This window comes from Aethalodelphis obliquidens, unplaced genomic scaffold, assembly GCF_003676395.1.
Source record: "Aethalodelphis obliquidens isolate GAN/ISIS:26980383/991018 unplaced genomic scaffold, ASM367639v1 scaffold12, whole genome shotgun sequence".
Taxonomy (NCBI): Eukaryota; Metazoa; Chordata; class Mammalia; order Artiodactyla; family Delphinidae; genus Aethalodelphis; species Aethalodelphis obliquidens.
Genome location: NW_020837956.1, coordinates 1,820,988 through 1,835,826, shown reverse-complemented (window position 1 = coordinate 1,835,826; position 14,839 = coordinate 1,820,988). Strand labels below are relative to the sequence as shown.

General features: G+C 40.9%; 1 protein-coding gene across 1 annotated transcript; it reads right to left on the bottom strand.

Annotated features, from left to right (window-relative positions):
* Nucleotides 1–1,369: 1,369 nt before the first annotated feature.
* Nucleotides 1,370–5,994, bottom strand: LOC113624169 (neurexin-1-like). The gene is made up of 2 exons (XM_027113912.1): nucleotides 5,854–5,994; nucleotides 1,370–3,098 (listed from the first exon to the last, which is right to left on the bottom strand). The coding sequence occupies exon 2, from the start codon at nucleotides 2,210–2,212 to the stop codon at nucleotides 1,370–1,372; it is 843 nt and encodes a 280-aa protein (XP_026969713.1). The 5' UTR covers nucleotides 2,213–3,098; nucleotides 5,854–5,994.
* Nucleotides 5,995–14,839: the final 8,845 nt, after the last annotated feature.

Sequence of the window (14,839 nt, the reverse complement as noted above, 5' to 3'; positions counted from 1 at the left end):
TAAGAGAGGACTGCCAAGTCCAATAAGATTTACAAGGGCTAGTTCCCCTTAGCAGTGTCAGCAAAAAAAAAAAACAACAGAAGACATAACAATAAAATACAAACATACATAGAGCTTTTGTCACTACAGCTTTCAAAATCAGATTTAACAATCCACCTTTTAAAAAAATCAGCCATAAATGCCATTTATCCGTGTGTTGATTGCTTTGATTTGACCCATAAGCTATCTACTTTAAACCTTGACATCTCAGCCACAGATCCATCCATATTTCTTCTTTTTCATATCACTTGGATTTTGTTCATAGGCTTTCCTGTGTCTATACAACAATATTTCTCCTTGGTCACTGTCGTGTAGCAACATTGGAGAAACACAGTAACGACTGAATTTTATGTATAAAGGGGAGAAAATAAAACTTATAGAGATATGAGTTTTTTAAATTCCACACTGTTTCAATCCCTAAGAACAACAGGAATTACAGCTTGGCCTCCACTACTCAGGTAAATATCATTAGCTGAATATCCTTGGAAAATCTCTGGCAATCCTTCATCTGCAACCCCTGTTTATTAGCGTGAAGAAGCTTCCCAGTCCAGCAACATCTAAATTTCTGTACTATTTATCCTCCCAAGTCATCTGCTAATTGAAAAATATGCTATTTAATCTCTAACGTTTCTAAACACGAGCTGACCCCTCTCCCATTTCACGAAACCACAGAAATAATATAATTTTATTAAACTGACAAATGTTGGACTTGGACATAACCAAAGAAACTAACATTAATTCCAAGAACCCTCTTCCTTCTATTCAAGGAAATCCTCACAAGCCCTCTCCCGCCCCACCACCTTTTCCCACAACCAGGAGCAGGTCGTATCACTTTTCTTGTAAAAAGCACAGCTGTGCTTATGAATCCTGTCTCCCTTGTCCTTTACCAGTGAGTAACTACGTGGGGGATGTTCAACCATGGTGAATCTCTCCTGACTTCATTTTTCACCAAACGTGTGCCCCATCTTCTAGATGCTTATCTGCATCATACGGGGAAAATAGGTGTATTACAGACTTAGTGGTGGTAGAGGAAAAGCACAGCGTACGTTCGGGTGTGCCCCAGCCTGATGAAGATAGGGAGCGGCTGGGCAAAGAACCAGAGGAATGAAGAGAAGAGGTCATTCTCCCCGCCCCTTGAAAGGAAGTAGGGTTGGTAGAACGGGCTCCCGGGAGGAACTGAACCTGGAAATGGGGGCTGCTCAACCATGACGAGGATACCAAGGGAGGGGCTGTGAGAGGTGATAAGGCAGAAACACCCAAAACAGGTCTTCACCGGGACCCTATCTGAAACACGCTCCAGAGAAGGAAGCCCCCATGCACGGGCCCGGGCCTACCTCGCCCTGCCTCCCCGCGCCCTGACCAGGCCGAGGCCCCCGGGGCTCAGACGTCGTCGGGCCTTACCTTGGCTGCAGTCTTTGCCGCGGAAGCCGGTTCGCGAGCAGTCACACACCGCCTGGTCGTCCACTACGGAGCACACGCCTCCGTTGAGGCACACCCCGCCCTCGCCCTCCTCGCCAGCCTCGCACGGGCTCCCGCCGCCGCTGTTAGGCGGCTCGTCGTCCAGCTTCACCTCGCCGCTGTCCACCGGCAGGGCCTGCGAGGAGTTGACCCGCACGTCGCGAATCCACCCTTTGAAGGGCTCTCGCTCCCGCACGGAGGCCAGCGTGAGCTTGAGCGCCGCGGCGCGCAGTTCCGGTGGCAGCCCCCCGACGAAGAGGCCGCTGAACACTGTCATGTCCCGGCGCTTGGACTTGACCTCCACCCACTTGGCCTCCACCTGGTCGATGAAGAGCGTGGTGTTGCGGAACTGACGTCGGATACGCACGCTGTGCCACGCGCCGTCGTTGACCGGGGTGTCGGCCAGGAGCGTGGCGGGCTCGGCGCAGAAGATGGAGAAGCTGAGCTGCAGGCGGCCGCCGCGCGTCAGGATGAGCTCCAGGAAGTCGCAGAAGCCCTCATCGTCGAAGTAGAGCACTAGGCCCCGGGCGCTGCGCGTCTTGAGCTGGAAGCTCATCTCGCTCTCGCAGCAGGCGTTCCACTTGGGGAAGCGCGTCCACTGGCCCTCAGCGCCCGGGAACTCCAGCCCGCTGCCCAGCTCTGCCCAGCAGCCCAGGAGCAGCAGCGAGAGGCACACGAGAAAGCAGCCCCCGCGCTGGAGAAGCGCCGTCCCCATGCTCGGGGCTGGGGTGCGGCGGGGGGGTGCCGGGGCCGACAGGGTCAAAATGGTCCTGGACACCGTGATGCAGAAATAGGGATCCGGAAATAAGTCGGGTAAGGGGAGGGGCAGGAGTGGGAGGGATGCACCCTCCTTTATCTAGCTCTTTTTTTCTTCTTCTTCTTCCAGCAACCCCTCCCTCTCTCCCTATAGTCCCCTCCCAACTGGAAAACGTAGACCCCAGTAGTACAGGGCAGCCACAGAACTTCCAGACCAAAGGGAGGATACACTTTGGAAGCAACGCTCTGGAAAAGGTGTCAACAGAACGTCAAGGGCAATCACGCATCCATTTGTCGGTGGTGTCAACAGATGCTTCACTCTTCAAATACCATCATCTGCCAGGTACCATCAGTGGTACCAGGCAAAAGGGAAGCAGTTCGAGTCACACTTTCCAGGCAATTACAAGAAGCCAGCAATGAACCAGGGTCCTTGAATGCTTGGTAATGCCTCAAGTGTTTCTCCTCCAGATGTAGTGTCCCAAACCAGAAGGGAGAAAGGGGTCCCTTGCCTCTTTAAGGCACCACTTATCAACCCCAGAGGAGCTTCAAAGGCCTGCTTCTTCTGTCATATCATGGACTTCCAGTACCACTGTAGCCAAAGCAGAATTCCTTGCACACGGCGGCCTCACAGGCTGGGTTTTACTTCTCTTTGTCCCTCCCCAACAGTAGGGTTCAAACACAGACGCTGTGAAATAGCCAGAAGCTGTTAGATGTGGAAATCACAACAACTCCTCTTCTTTCCTCTCCGCCTCTGCAAGGCCAAGCTAAGATGCCAGCATATCAATTGGTTGTGTGTCGGTGATGCATTTTGATTTTATTTTGTCTTTTTATAAGGACCCAGAAATCTGCAGAGAATGAAAATAAAAATTAAGTTCTAAAGTCTGTTAGAGTATCATATAATCATTATTCAGCCCAGAAACCAGGTATATAACTAGTGCTGTTAGGAAGTCAGAGTTAACCTTATTGGAAGGAGCTTATTTGTCCTGATCTACAAGTAAGAACTAATGTCTCCTAATAATTAATATCACACTCTTACAATCAGCCATTACACCCTTGTAGTTTATTATAACTGTTAATAGGTAACCCTCCCAGGTTTGTATAGAGATTCGGTTAATGTTGTCTTTTACAATTTCTGAGAAAGTTTAATTTTTAAAATATAGGAGAAGGAGAGGGAAAAAAAGGCTCTGTTAGGGATTTCTGCTTGTATTGTGCACTGGTTACATGGACAATAAAAATACAACCTATTTAAATCTCAGTTAATAGCTGATTTTACAACAGGCAGAGCACATCAAAATGTTGACTGGAAGCTGCCAGCATGGATTTGTATAGCATTCCTACCATTTTATTTTTCTCAGAGAGAGAAGGAATATTGATAGTTTCTTGGGCATCTCTCTTAAATTTCAACCAAGTATTTTCTTCCTTTTTATTAAAGGAATAATCCGTTATAGGAGAAAACTTCCCACTGGAGTCAGATGTCTATTTTTAGCAGCATTTGTGTCTCAGCTGCCATAATATTAACTCCTCTAAAGATGGGTGAAGTATTTAATATTTTGCCTAACAGTGTAGTGATCTTAACTCCTCTTCAAGTCCTTTCTGGCTGTCAGCTCTTAGAATTTGTGTGGTTAAAACAGCAGCTGGCATGTGTGTCACCTTAGCTGCTGTGGTTCCAGGATGCTCGAATTTAAAATCATATCTTTGAATTACTCACGGTACTATTAAATCACCTCTCTTTATTCAACTCTAACCTGACAGGTTTTTGTAATGGTATAGAAATCATAAATAGTGAATTGTTTTTAAGGCTTTTTTTTTTTTTTTACCAAAAAATTACTCTCACATTTTGACAAAAAACAATCACAAATGTGTCATCTGGTCATGTCAAGAAAACACATGTATTTCCCTCACCACTTCCCACTATCTCCTCCCACCACATACACACACACACACACACACACACACACACACACACACGCACGCACACACAAACCAATTTATTGCCTAGACACAGAAGCTCACTAGCCAATTAACACTTTTTTTTTCCTACAAGCTGAAACTAGCAGTAATTTATGGCACTGCATTGTGCTGCCGCTCCTCCATGGAGGGAGCTGAGAGCATTTCTCTTCAGTACAGAGCAATCCCTACAGGTGTCAGCTGAGAGCCACCAAGCTAGGGGATCCCACTTCAAGTTCCTCCCCAGATGAAATTGATGACTGGTTCTCTCTCTTTCAACACACACACAACACACTACACACACACACACACACACACACACACACTGCCCACTAGCAAAGGGAAATAAAGATCTCGGTTGCTTATTTATTATGGCTGATACATTCCACACCATCAGCAATCAGCAGCCATATCTTGTCTACTCCCATGCTAAGCCCAAAAAAAGTGCTCTTAAAAATCATTCTAAGATAGCATACTATTCAATATGCTTTGATTTTTTAACTGGACTCAGAAATCTGAAATTTTCAGTCATTGTGAAATAAATCTGGAATTTCAAGATCAAGAGTAGTGCTTTGAAACCATCCACAAGCTCATGTGTTAGAAAACCATTTTTTTTTGTAAGTCAGTTGGAGCCAATTATTTTATTAACTTATAGTACATAGATCACAAAACCTTTCATTACACCTCTCTCCTGCCCTCCTCCACTGATGCATACCTAGACAATTTTTTATGGAATGTAAGAGAAGGGGAAAAACATATATATTCTTACCACAGTGGAGGTCAACTGACTCTCCCAGTTCTTAGAGGAAGCTCATTGTGTGTGAGAGAGTATCTGTATTTATATGGAGAAAAGGATTCTCTCTAGGTGCCCAGAAAACCTAGTGAGTTCACAAATTAGAGGATAAAATAAAAGGATCTGAAAAACAACCTCACTGCAGCCAAAGGAAGAAGCACTCTAATTCAGAAGCAGACTAACAGCCTCATTAATCTTTTCTTTCATTTCTAGAATCAAATTCATTCCCAAGCCACTGGAAGGATCGATATAGTATGGTCATCGGCTGTAGTTGCATTTATTTTAATATGTTTACGGTAACACACACCACACACACGCACACCTTTCCATGCACCTTTCAATAAACCATAGTAAAGAACCTGAAATCTTTGAATTTTTAGAAGTGCCTATCTTTTCCCCCTGGCTTTTGCAAAGTCCCTCAATACCAATGCACACCCAAAATTCTCCCTGGCTTTCCCGCCCAGTCTCTAAGCTCCATCTCTAATACCAGTGCAGTGTCTTAGAGCCTGGAGTCAACTGCACAAATTAAGGCTAGGCACAGCATGGAGCTGATGGGGAAAGGAAAGAAAGATGTAGCTATAGATGTATCTTATTGCTTTGGTTTCTAACTTGCCCATTTTCTTTTTTTTGCTAATAAATCACTGCATTCAGTCTTTAAGTTACTACCCCAGTTCCACTGTCTCATCTATTTAAAAAGCTTCATGCAAAACAACCAAGATCTATACTCCTCCACCCTCCCACCACCCATCCTTCCCTGTGCATTTGTGGCGGATGCTGGCTCGGTTACAATGGGGAAAGATATCCTTCTCGAGCTAGCCTCGCCCCATCCCCTCCTCCCAACACAAATTGAGCTTCTTTACCTGCCCGGTTATTCCCCCTTAGCTCGAGCCAGAGCTTGAGGCATGCATCGGTCAAAGCGAATTTCCTGAGGTCTGTGCAGAAGGCGACTGCTGCTGCCTTTTCAGAGGCGTCAGGCTTGAGCGTCTATCTCCAGGAGTGCGGGAGGGAAGAACAGGCAAAGGAGGGGAGTAGAAGGGGGAGGAGAGGGAAAGAGCTGGGAAGGAGGAGGCGGTCGTGGAGCCCGAGAAGGCTGGGTTACGTGACGCCGGGTGCTGTCCTTCCGAAAGAGAAGGGCGGAGCTGAGCTCTCCGCAGTACCATGGAGAGCGGCGGGCCGTCCTCAGGCTGGGATACTGGTGGGCGCAGCCCTGGGGCGCAGCCCCTCCCGGTCGGGATGCTGCGCAGCGAGGTGTGTTTCTGCCTTTGCTTCGTCCCCTTGCTGTGGGAGCCCGCTCCTGGGGGCGGGGACCTAACGCAAGTGCTTCTAACTTGTCACCACCCACCCTCCCCCACGGGGTGGTGGTTGGGGGAGAGAGAGAGAGGAACCAGAGAGCCACGTAGCCTACTGAGCATGCCCAGGCCCCTGCTAGACCCACGGAAAGCTGTGTGGAGATTCCACTTCTCCGGGGTTTAGTCGTGATTGGGAGAGGGTATCTGAGAGTGTTCTAGGGCCAAAAGGAAGGGGCCAAGGAGTCGGTGATTAAGATGAGCTCTGGCTTTACTTGCGCACTTAGATCTCCTGCTTGGAACCCTTGAAAAGCTACAGCTCTTCGCGGAATGCAGGGACAGGCAAGATTCACACAGTCGCTGGCATTCCCCCAGATCCACCGTCCCTGCCCCACCCCTTACTGTGGCCCTGGGCTGAGTGATCACTTCAGATTTTCACGATCTGCCTAAGCTGTGCCGAAAAGATGTGAAAGGGACCCATCTGTGCTGTTCCCTGGCCATGGGCATCCTGAGCTGAACCAACTTCTGTAGCTGTTTAACTCTTCCCTCTGTCTCCTCCTTTTTGGTAAAGCCTGGAGGAAGTGAAACTTGATGCAAGGCTCTAACCATATCACTGGGCATGCCTAGTAGGCATTGCTGAGTTTGATGACAAAGGCGTTAAATCTAAGGGAGCTTGCAGAATAGGTGGTAGAGAGGTCTGAAGTGTGTGGCTAAATTATAGTTTGAGTCCTATGGACATTTAAATTCCTAACCCTATTACATTCCTAGCCTGGGTTAGTTTTAGAGCAGAAAAAGCAGACATATTGATCTCAACATCACAAAACTAACAGCTTCAGCCTCAAATGCTATAAGGTAAGACTATCTTCTGCCTCTAGGCCCTATAAGGCAAAATGGTAAAAACTAGACAAATTCAGGAGTACTGAAATAATAATATACATTCCAAATGCAATATTCATTTCCTGCCAAAGAAACCAGAACTCAATTCCTTTTGATAAACCTATTTCTACTTTCACTACTTTTGTAAAAGAGTCTAAATAACTTGGAGACAGGAACAAATTTTATTATTTTTATTGGCTTCAGTAAGACACTGTGGTCAAGTAATTAAACGTGTGGGAACTAGAATCAGGTTGTCTGGGCTTGAATTTCATCTCTGCCATTTATCAGCTATGACCTTGGGTAAGATGCTTAACCTTACAATACCTCAGTCACCTCATCTGTTAAATTGGATATATTAGCAGCTCCCAATTCATCTGTTTGTTGTTGTGGAGATTAAATTAATAAACGGACATAAAATATTTTAGAATTGAGTGAATACTAGCTTTTTTCTATTAATTCCAAGCCCATTCTGTTCTGTTTGACCCAATGGAAGTCACTTCTCTGAAATCCAGATTCCCTGACTGTGAAGTAGGGGTACTGGTGAGTACCAACTTATTTTACAGGATTACTTTGGGGATGTAATGAAATAATAACCATTAACGTTTTAAAAAACAAAAATGAAATTTTAAATAATGTAAAGCTAAGTCTCAGAAAAATACCTTATCTAAGGTTAACCAGTCATTACGTGAATTTGGATCACAAGAATACTCTACTTAATTCAGGGCCTTTATAAATTTTTCCTACCATTTGCCAACAGGTTCTAGAGCAAATAGCAGATAAGGTATGCCCACACGTGTCTATTATAGAGGTAAAGCTTACTGAAAAGTAAGTAGAAGGGACAGTGAATTTTTAAGAATTGAATCTAGAAATGTTCCATGATGCCCTTAATATCTGTGTGTACATTCATCAGTGAATCTTATGGTGATAGCAGAAGATTTCTAGAGGCTCTCTTAAGAGTCAAACCCTTTTTTTTTTTTTTTTTTTTTTTGCGGTACGCGGGCCTCTCACTGTTGTGGTCTCTCCCGTTGCGGAGCACAGGCTCGGGATGCGCCGGCTCAGCGGCCATGGCTCACGGGCCCAGCCGCTCCGCGGCATGTGGGATCTTCCCGGACCGGGGCACTAACCCGTGTCCCCTGCATCGGCAGGTGGGCTCTCAACCACTGCACCACCAGGGAAGCCCTCAAACCCTGCCTTTTACCTGGACTCTTAAAACCCATTGATTGCCACCAGTGTATATGACCTGATTAATTATTTAGTTTCTTTAATTTTACGTTTGTGAATTTGGATCTTCAGTTGGGCCACAACGTTTCCACTGGATCATGGTTTTCCTTGGGGTGTCTTCTGTGGGTTTCTAATTCAAAGACATGTTACAATTCTTATTCTTCACGCATAAGTTTTAAAACAAAAAGTCCTCCGTGCCCACCCCTTACTCTCTCTCACACACACACACACACAAATCTAAACTGAGGGACTAGATTATATGTTGCAGTAATCCCCTTTGCAGTTATCAGGTTTAAAGTAACTACTGTATCTAGTCTAAGAAACATGGACAGATATAGATCTCTTTATTTCAGTAAATATGCAGAGGGAAAACTATCAATATGTGTTTAGAATGGAAAAAATATCACAACATAATTTAGTGATAAAAGCTCTTTATTTTAAAGTATGACTTGCTGTGCTGTTTCTAAACAAATTGTTTCAACTCTCTGAGCACTAGTTTCCTCATCAGTAAAATGAGGATAAGGGCACCTCACTTTATAAGATCTGGTGAGGATAATGCCAATATCTAATTTTGAGTGTCTGCTCCATGTGAAACAGTGCTCCAGTGCTTTACTTACATTAACTTAGTTTATCCCTCACAGGAACCCTATAAAATAGAGTCTAGGATTTCACTCATTTTACCAATGAGAAAAGTGAAGCACAGAGAGGTTAACCAAGACAGTCAAGGTCACACCTAGCAATATAAGAGCAAGGAAGGATTCAGACTCAAGACTGTGATCTTAAACACCTGCTACACTGTCTCTCATCAAATGATCAAATATGCCTAGCACACTTCTTGGCACAATGCAGATGCTAATAAATGTTAATTCCCCTTTTAAGAGTTTCATCAAGAGGAATTCAGGAAACTAAACAGTCAACTTTGGAATGTGGTAATGTCTTTCCCTAATGACAATACTATATGAAATATCTTAATGAAAACCGGTGAGGTGTTCTTAATATTACTATCATTATTTTTGTTTGTGGGTAAGATGTGAAAGGATTCCTACTGATATGAATTTGAGGCAATTTAACACTTGTCAGAAGAATCTAGTATTTTTTTTTTTTTTTTTTTAGGAAGTGGAAACTAGGATTAATTCCTCTGCAATGGACCTTAGGGCATCTACCAATTTTAGGCTACAGTAGTGTGTGAAGAATTATAACTCCTGTCCCTTGCTACTACTCAGAACAAATGAGATAATTGTGAAATCAAGGTGTTTATGATTATGTCTGATTGGGAGAATTTCTTACAACCCAAATATGGAAACATAAATAATATCTCATGCCATAAACTGGTTAACTTTTTGCAACAATGAAAATGGAAATGCATGATCATCATAAACAAATACATTTCCATAGGGTATTAAATATTAATGAGCATTCTAACTTGGAAACTTGCTCTACACTAAAAATAAATGAAACTAAGTGATAAGATTTTTTTGACTGAGAAATGAATACAGAGACACTCTGTGTTTATTACTGCAATCATAGCTTGTGCTTTAACATTAGGAAATCAGTGTAAACACCTACTTTCTCAATTAACATTAGGCAAAGTGGAGGCTTTGAGATACCCATGAATTCCAAGACTGATATCAATTTGGAAGGGTGTTTTAACTTTACAGATATGTGATTGAGAAGAAATGCATGGTAATAATGAAGGAATATATGAGTTGATATGTATTAAATAATTTTCCACTAAAGATGGTAGATAATTTAAAAGAGCAAGAAGATTTATCATTTTGAGGGATTTTCTATTTGCTGTGATTCAAGTGATCAAAATGAAGCCATTTTTTCTACTGAAATATGGTATCACTAGGGAGAGATTAAATTACATGATATTCTCAACTAAATTTCAGATTAATAGTGAATTCCTCTAACCAATTACAGTATCACTGTTGCATAACTGGAATGCTATTGTTTAGTTTACAACTTATTTATTTTAATAATATATACAATCCTTGTAACTTGGTTTGTGGTTAAATGTCTCTAGCTGGTTTCCTTTGTATGAACCAATATGAGTTTCTCATGAACAAAAGTTGATGAATAGTTCTTAAACATGCTGCTATGTAAACCTCATTTTCAACACAGCAACTAGAGGAATTTTTAAATGCAAGGAAATGCAATAAGTCTGGGTCTTTGGACTCAGCTATAGACTGGAACAAACATACTGGAACTTTCATGTAGAAAAATCCCAATAATTTCTCATGAAGTTTACTAAGTTACTTTCAGGAGAAATAAGCAAACTCAGCATGTTAAATACTTTTGTACTACTTGAAAAAATCTTCAGCATAGTAAAATTAGGCTACTTTCACATGAGTATATAATTTTTCAGTAATCAGAAGATAGACTGTGAATTTTTTAATGCTACAAATTATTTGAATAATGATAATTATTAAGGTATCAAGCTACAGTAGAGAAAGCACATGGATAGGTACTTGAGAATAGTAGTTAAGTTCTAATCAGTGCACCTGCTAGAGAGGTTTCAATGTGCGACCACTGCAGTGTGTTTGATGAGCAGTGTTCTTAAATCTAGGGCACCACTAACACCTGTGTATGTTCTGTCATGCCTACCCCCAAACTTCCTTCACCCCACAATAATGAAAAATCTTTCTGGAGAAGAATAGCAGCTACTAAACTAAGTTTGTGAGAAGCCCCTGCCTGGGGTGTTATTTCACTCACTGATTAGTTACATATTTGAGCCTGTCTTTGTTATCCCCTGTAGGAACTTAGTTCTCCTCCTGTCACCAAACTTTGTCTCTTTATTGCCCCTGCACCTACCCCCACCCCCACTTACAGTCAATCCCTTCCATTCCCAGCTGCTAGACTTCAGGAAAGGAATTTTCTCATTCATCAGAATCTAGCTTTACGCATATTTTCATTGGGTCCCTGCATCCAATTTGTTTAATTTAACCAATCCAGTTTAATTTCCCTTACTGTGGCTTTTGAGGGAAGAGCAAGAGTTGTGCTGGAGTTATAGATGCCAGTGAGATTCAAGCCTATTGTACCTTTGCTTCATTTCAGCTTATTTCTGCCCCCGGAAATCTGTGGAATCAATTCTTTGTGCTGGCATATTGAAATATTTTGTAGTTAGCTTTTAAGGCACATCCTGTGTGAATTGTTTGTTTGTTGTTCGTTTGTTTCCCATCCTATCACAAACTACTGCCCCTCCCCCCATTTCTATATATAGTTTTGTGTTTTTTGTTTAGACTTTCGAAGCTACTTGTGAAGCAGAATTAACAAGGGTTTTATTTTTATAAGAGCTTTTCTCTTGCTGAAAGAAAAATAACAGTAAAATGGAGATGAACTAAAGCCTAAATTATTTGCACTTGATCTAGACAACCCATTGAATGAGACTATAGTACCATACTAGGCAATTAAATTTTCTGTAAATCAAGGAGCGCAGATGGAAATGACTAAGCAAGTCCAGCATGTGACATACATGAGTGAGGTAAACGGAAGTGGGGAAACAATGAGAATGGGTTGGCACTGTGGCCAAATAAAAATTGCATACTTTTCCAAAAAGGGCATCTACTCCCCAGCCCTAGCAGATTGTGGACAGGTGGGTCCAATGTTGCCAGATTATATGATTTTTCAGAAGCACCTGGAAATCTGGAATTTTATATAAAAGCTATTGATTTATAAAATCATATATCATTAAAAACTAATGATAACCTCCACAACAACAAAACTGTACAGGACAAAACAGACTTCTTTGCTGCTTGGAAATGGCACATGGGCTGCCAATTTGTCACCTTCACATTTATGTTCACACATACACATGCAAACTCACACTTACGCATTATTTTTGTCTGAGTTCAATATTTCAAAAGATGTGTTTATATGTTCTAAATCCAGCTAAGAATATAAAGTGAACAAATAGATATAATCAAGATTAAAGTTTTATCTATTGGAATCAAGTAGATGATTTTCTAAGTAGCTTGGTATATGGGAAGAAACACTGGATTCTGAGTTACATATGTTTCCTAGTTCTAGCTTTGTTATTAGCTTTGTTTAATGCCCTAAGCAAATCTCTTAGCTTCCCTAGTTTAATGCCTGCTTGATATGTTGTGGGCTGAATTGCATCCCCCAAAACGATATATTGAAGTTCTCACCCCAGTATCTGTGAATGTGACCTTATCTGGAAATAAGGTCTTTGTAGATGTAATCAAGTTAAGATGAAGTCATACTGGATTAGGGTGGGCCTAAATCCAAAGATTAGTGCCCTTATAAGGAGAGAAAGATTTGAAGATGGAGGAAATACAAGGAATAGAGCCATACAGACAAAGAAATCACAGTGATGCAGCTATGAGCCAAGGAACGCCAAAGAATGCCAGCAACCACCAGAAGCTCTGAGAGAGGTATGGAATAGAATCTTCCTCAGAGTCTCAAGAAAGGACCAACGATGTTCACATTTTGATTTCAGATTTTTAGCCTCAGGAATTGTAAGAAAATAAGTTTGTGTTGTTTTAAACCATCTAGTTTGTGGTAATTTGTTATGATGGCCCTAGGAAACTAATACAGTATATACATAATAGAGAGGTTGGGAAAATATACATATGGAGAAAACTAGTATAAGAGGCAGTATGCTAGATGATTTTACATATGTATTACTTTAACCCATATAACGACCTTGAGAAGTAGACATTCCTTCCTTCATTCATTCATTCCCCTTTCTTGTTCTTTTCCTCTCTCACTTTCTCACTCTTGTTCCTGCTCTCACTTTCTCTCTCTCTCTCTCTCTCCCCCTTTCTCTGTCTGTCTGTCTTTCAACAAGATATGGCTTAGAGATTCTAATTAACTTGTGCCCAAACTCATAGACTGCTTCTGGATGGAATGACAACCAGATGTGTCTATGACTAAAACGCACATTCTTGTTCACTGTACCCTTCTGTTACAGTACTTTTCAAAGACAGAAAGCTATAAAATATAATATAAAATTATTATTCTGGAGTTTTCTTTAATTTTTAAGAGATTGAAAAAAGGAAGAGAAAAAAATACCACAATAGAGAAAGCAAGAATACCTCTCCCAAATGCATACATCTCAATACATTTTAGGTAAACACAGGTCTTGAATAGGCTATCAGGATAAGAAAAAGGAATACTGAAGTTTTCTAGTCATTTCATACCAGCAGTAATTTTAAATGAAACTTTTTTATTGTAGTATGGAGTAATACAATATAGAAAACCTAAGTCTAGAGCTTGATGAATTTCAAAAGAAAGTGAACACACCCATGTGATTTTCATCAAGATAAATAATAGAATATGACACTCATATTCCTTTCAGCCATTTCCTATCCCTTCCTCCATACATGTAACAACATCTGTATTTCTAACCCCCAGACTAATTTTGGCTATTTTCCAGTGTGTATCTATACTGTAATTCAACATATTCCCCTTTGCATCATATTATGCTTGTGAGATCCATTCACGTTGATGCATGCAGTGGTAATTTGCTCATTTTTTAATGCTTTATTCTGTTTTATAAATATATTAATATTTATTTATGTATCCAATTGTTGATAAACATTTGGATTACTTTCAATATCTAACACTTACAAACAATATGTTATAAACATTCTTATAGTTATTTGGTGCAAATATATACACAATTCCATTGAGTCCACACCCAAGTTTGCATTGCTGGGTCATGAGTTACCTTTAGTAGTTGTTGCCAAAAAGATTTCCAAAGTTGTAATAATTTATACTCTGAAAAGCAGCATGTGAGAGTTTCTTACTTTCTGGCCAACAAATACTTATCAATCATCTTAATTTTAGATATTTTAGTTGATATTACTGCTCATTGTGGTTTTATTTTTTATTTTCCAGATGACTAATGATGCTGAGCACCTACTCATCAATTTATTGGACATTAGGATATCCTCTTGGAAAGTAGCCTATTCAAGTATTTTGCCCATTTTTCTATTTGATTACCTGTTTTTAAATTTAATTGTAGGAATTTATATATATTCTGCATATGATTTATTTTACATCTATGCATATTAAAATACCTTACCCTCTCAGGGTAAGCTTGACTTTGTGTCTATTTCATGTTTGTTTGTTTTTTTGATAAACAGGAAACTTAAACTTTTCAATATTTTCCATTTTGGTTGTTTCATGTGTCCTATTTCAGAAAAAAAAATCTATGCTAAATCATTATGTTACCTTGTAGTAATGTACTTTATGCTTCAAAAAAATATGTCTTTCACATTTAGATCAACATTACATCAGGGTTTAATTTTTTTTCTTGATAAGAATATCCAGTTAACTCAGAACTGTATATAGAAAAGACCATAATTTCTTCATTGTTGTAATTGTTGTAATTTTGTTTGGTAATACTTTATATAGGGTTTCTACAGCTAAATTCATGAAGAAGAATGGCCTGTAATTTGGGAACAAGGTAGGTAATGCTGTCCTTATAAAACAAAAT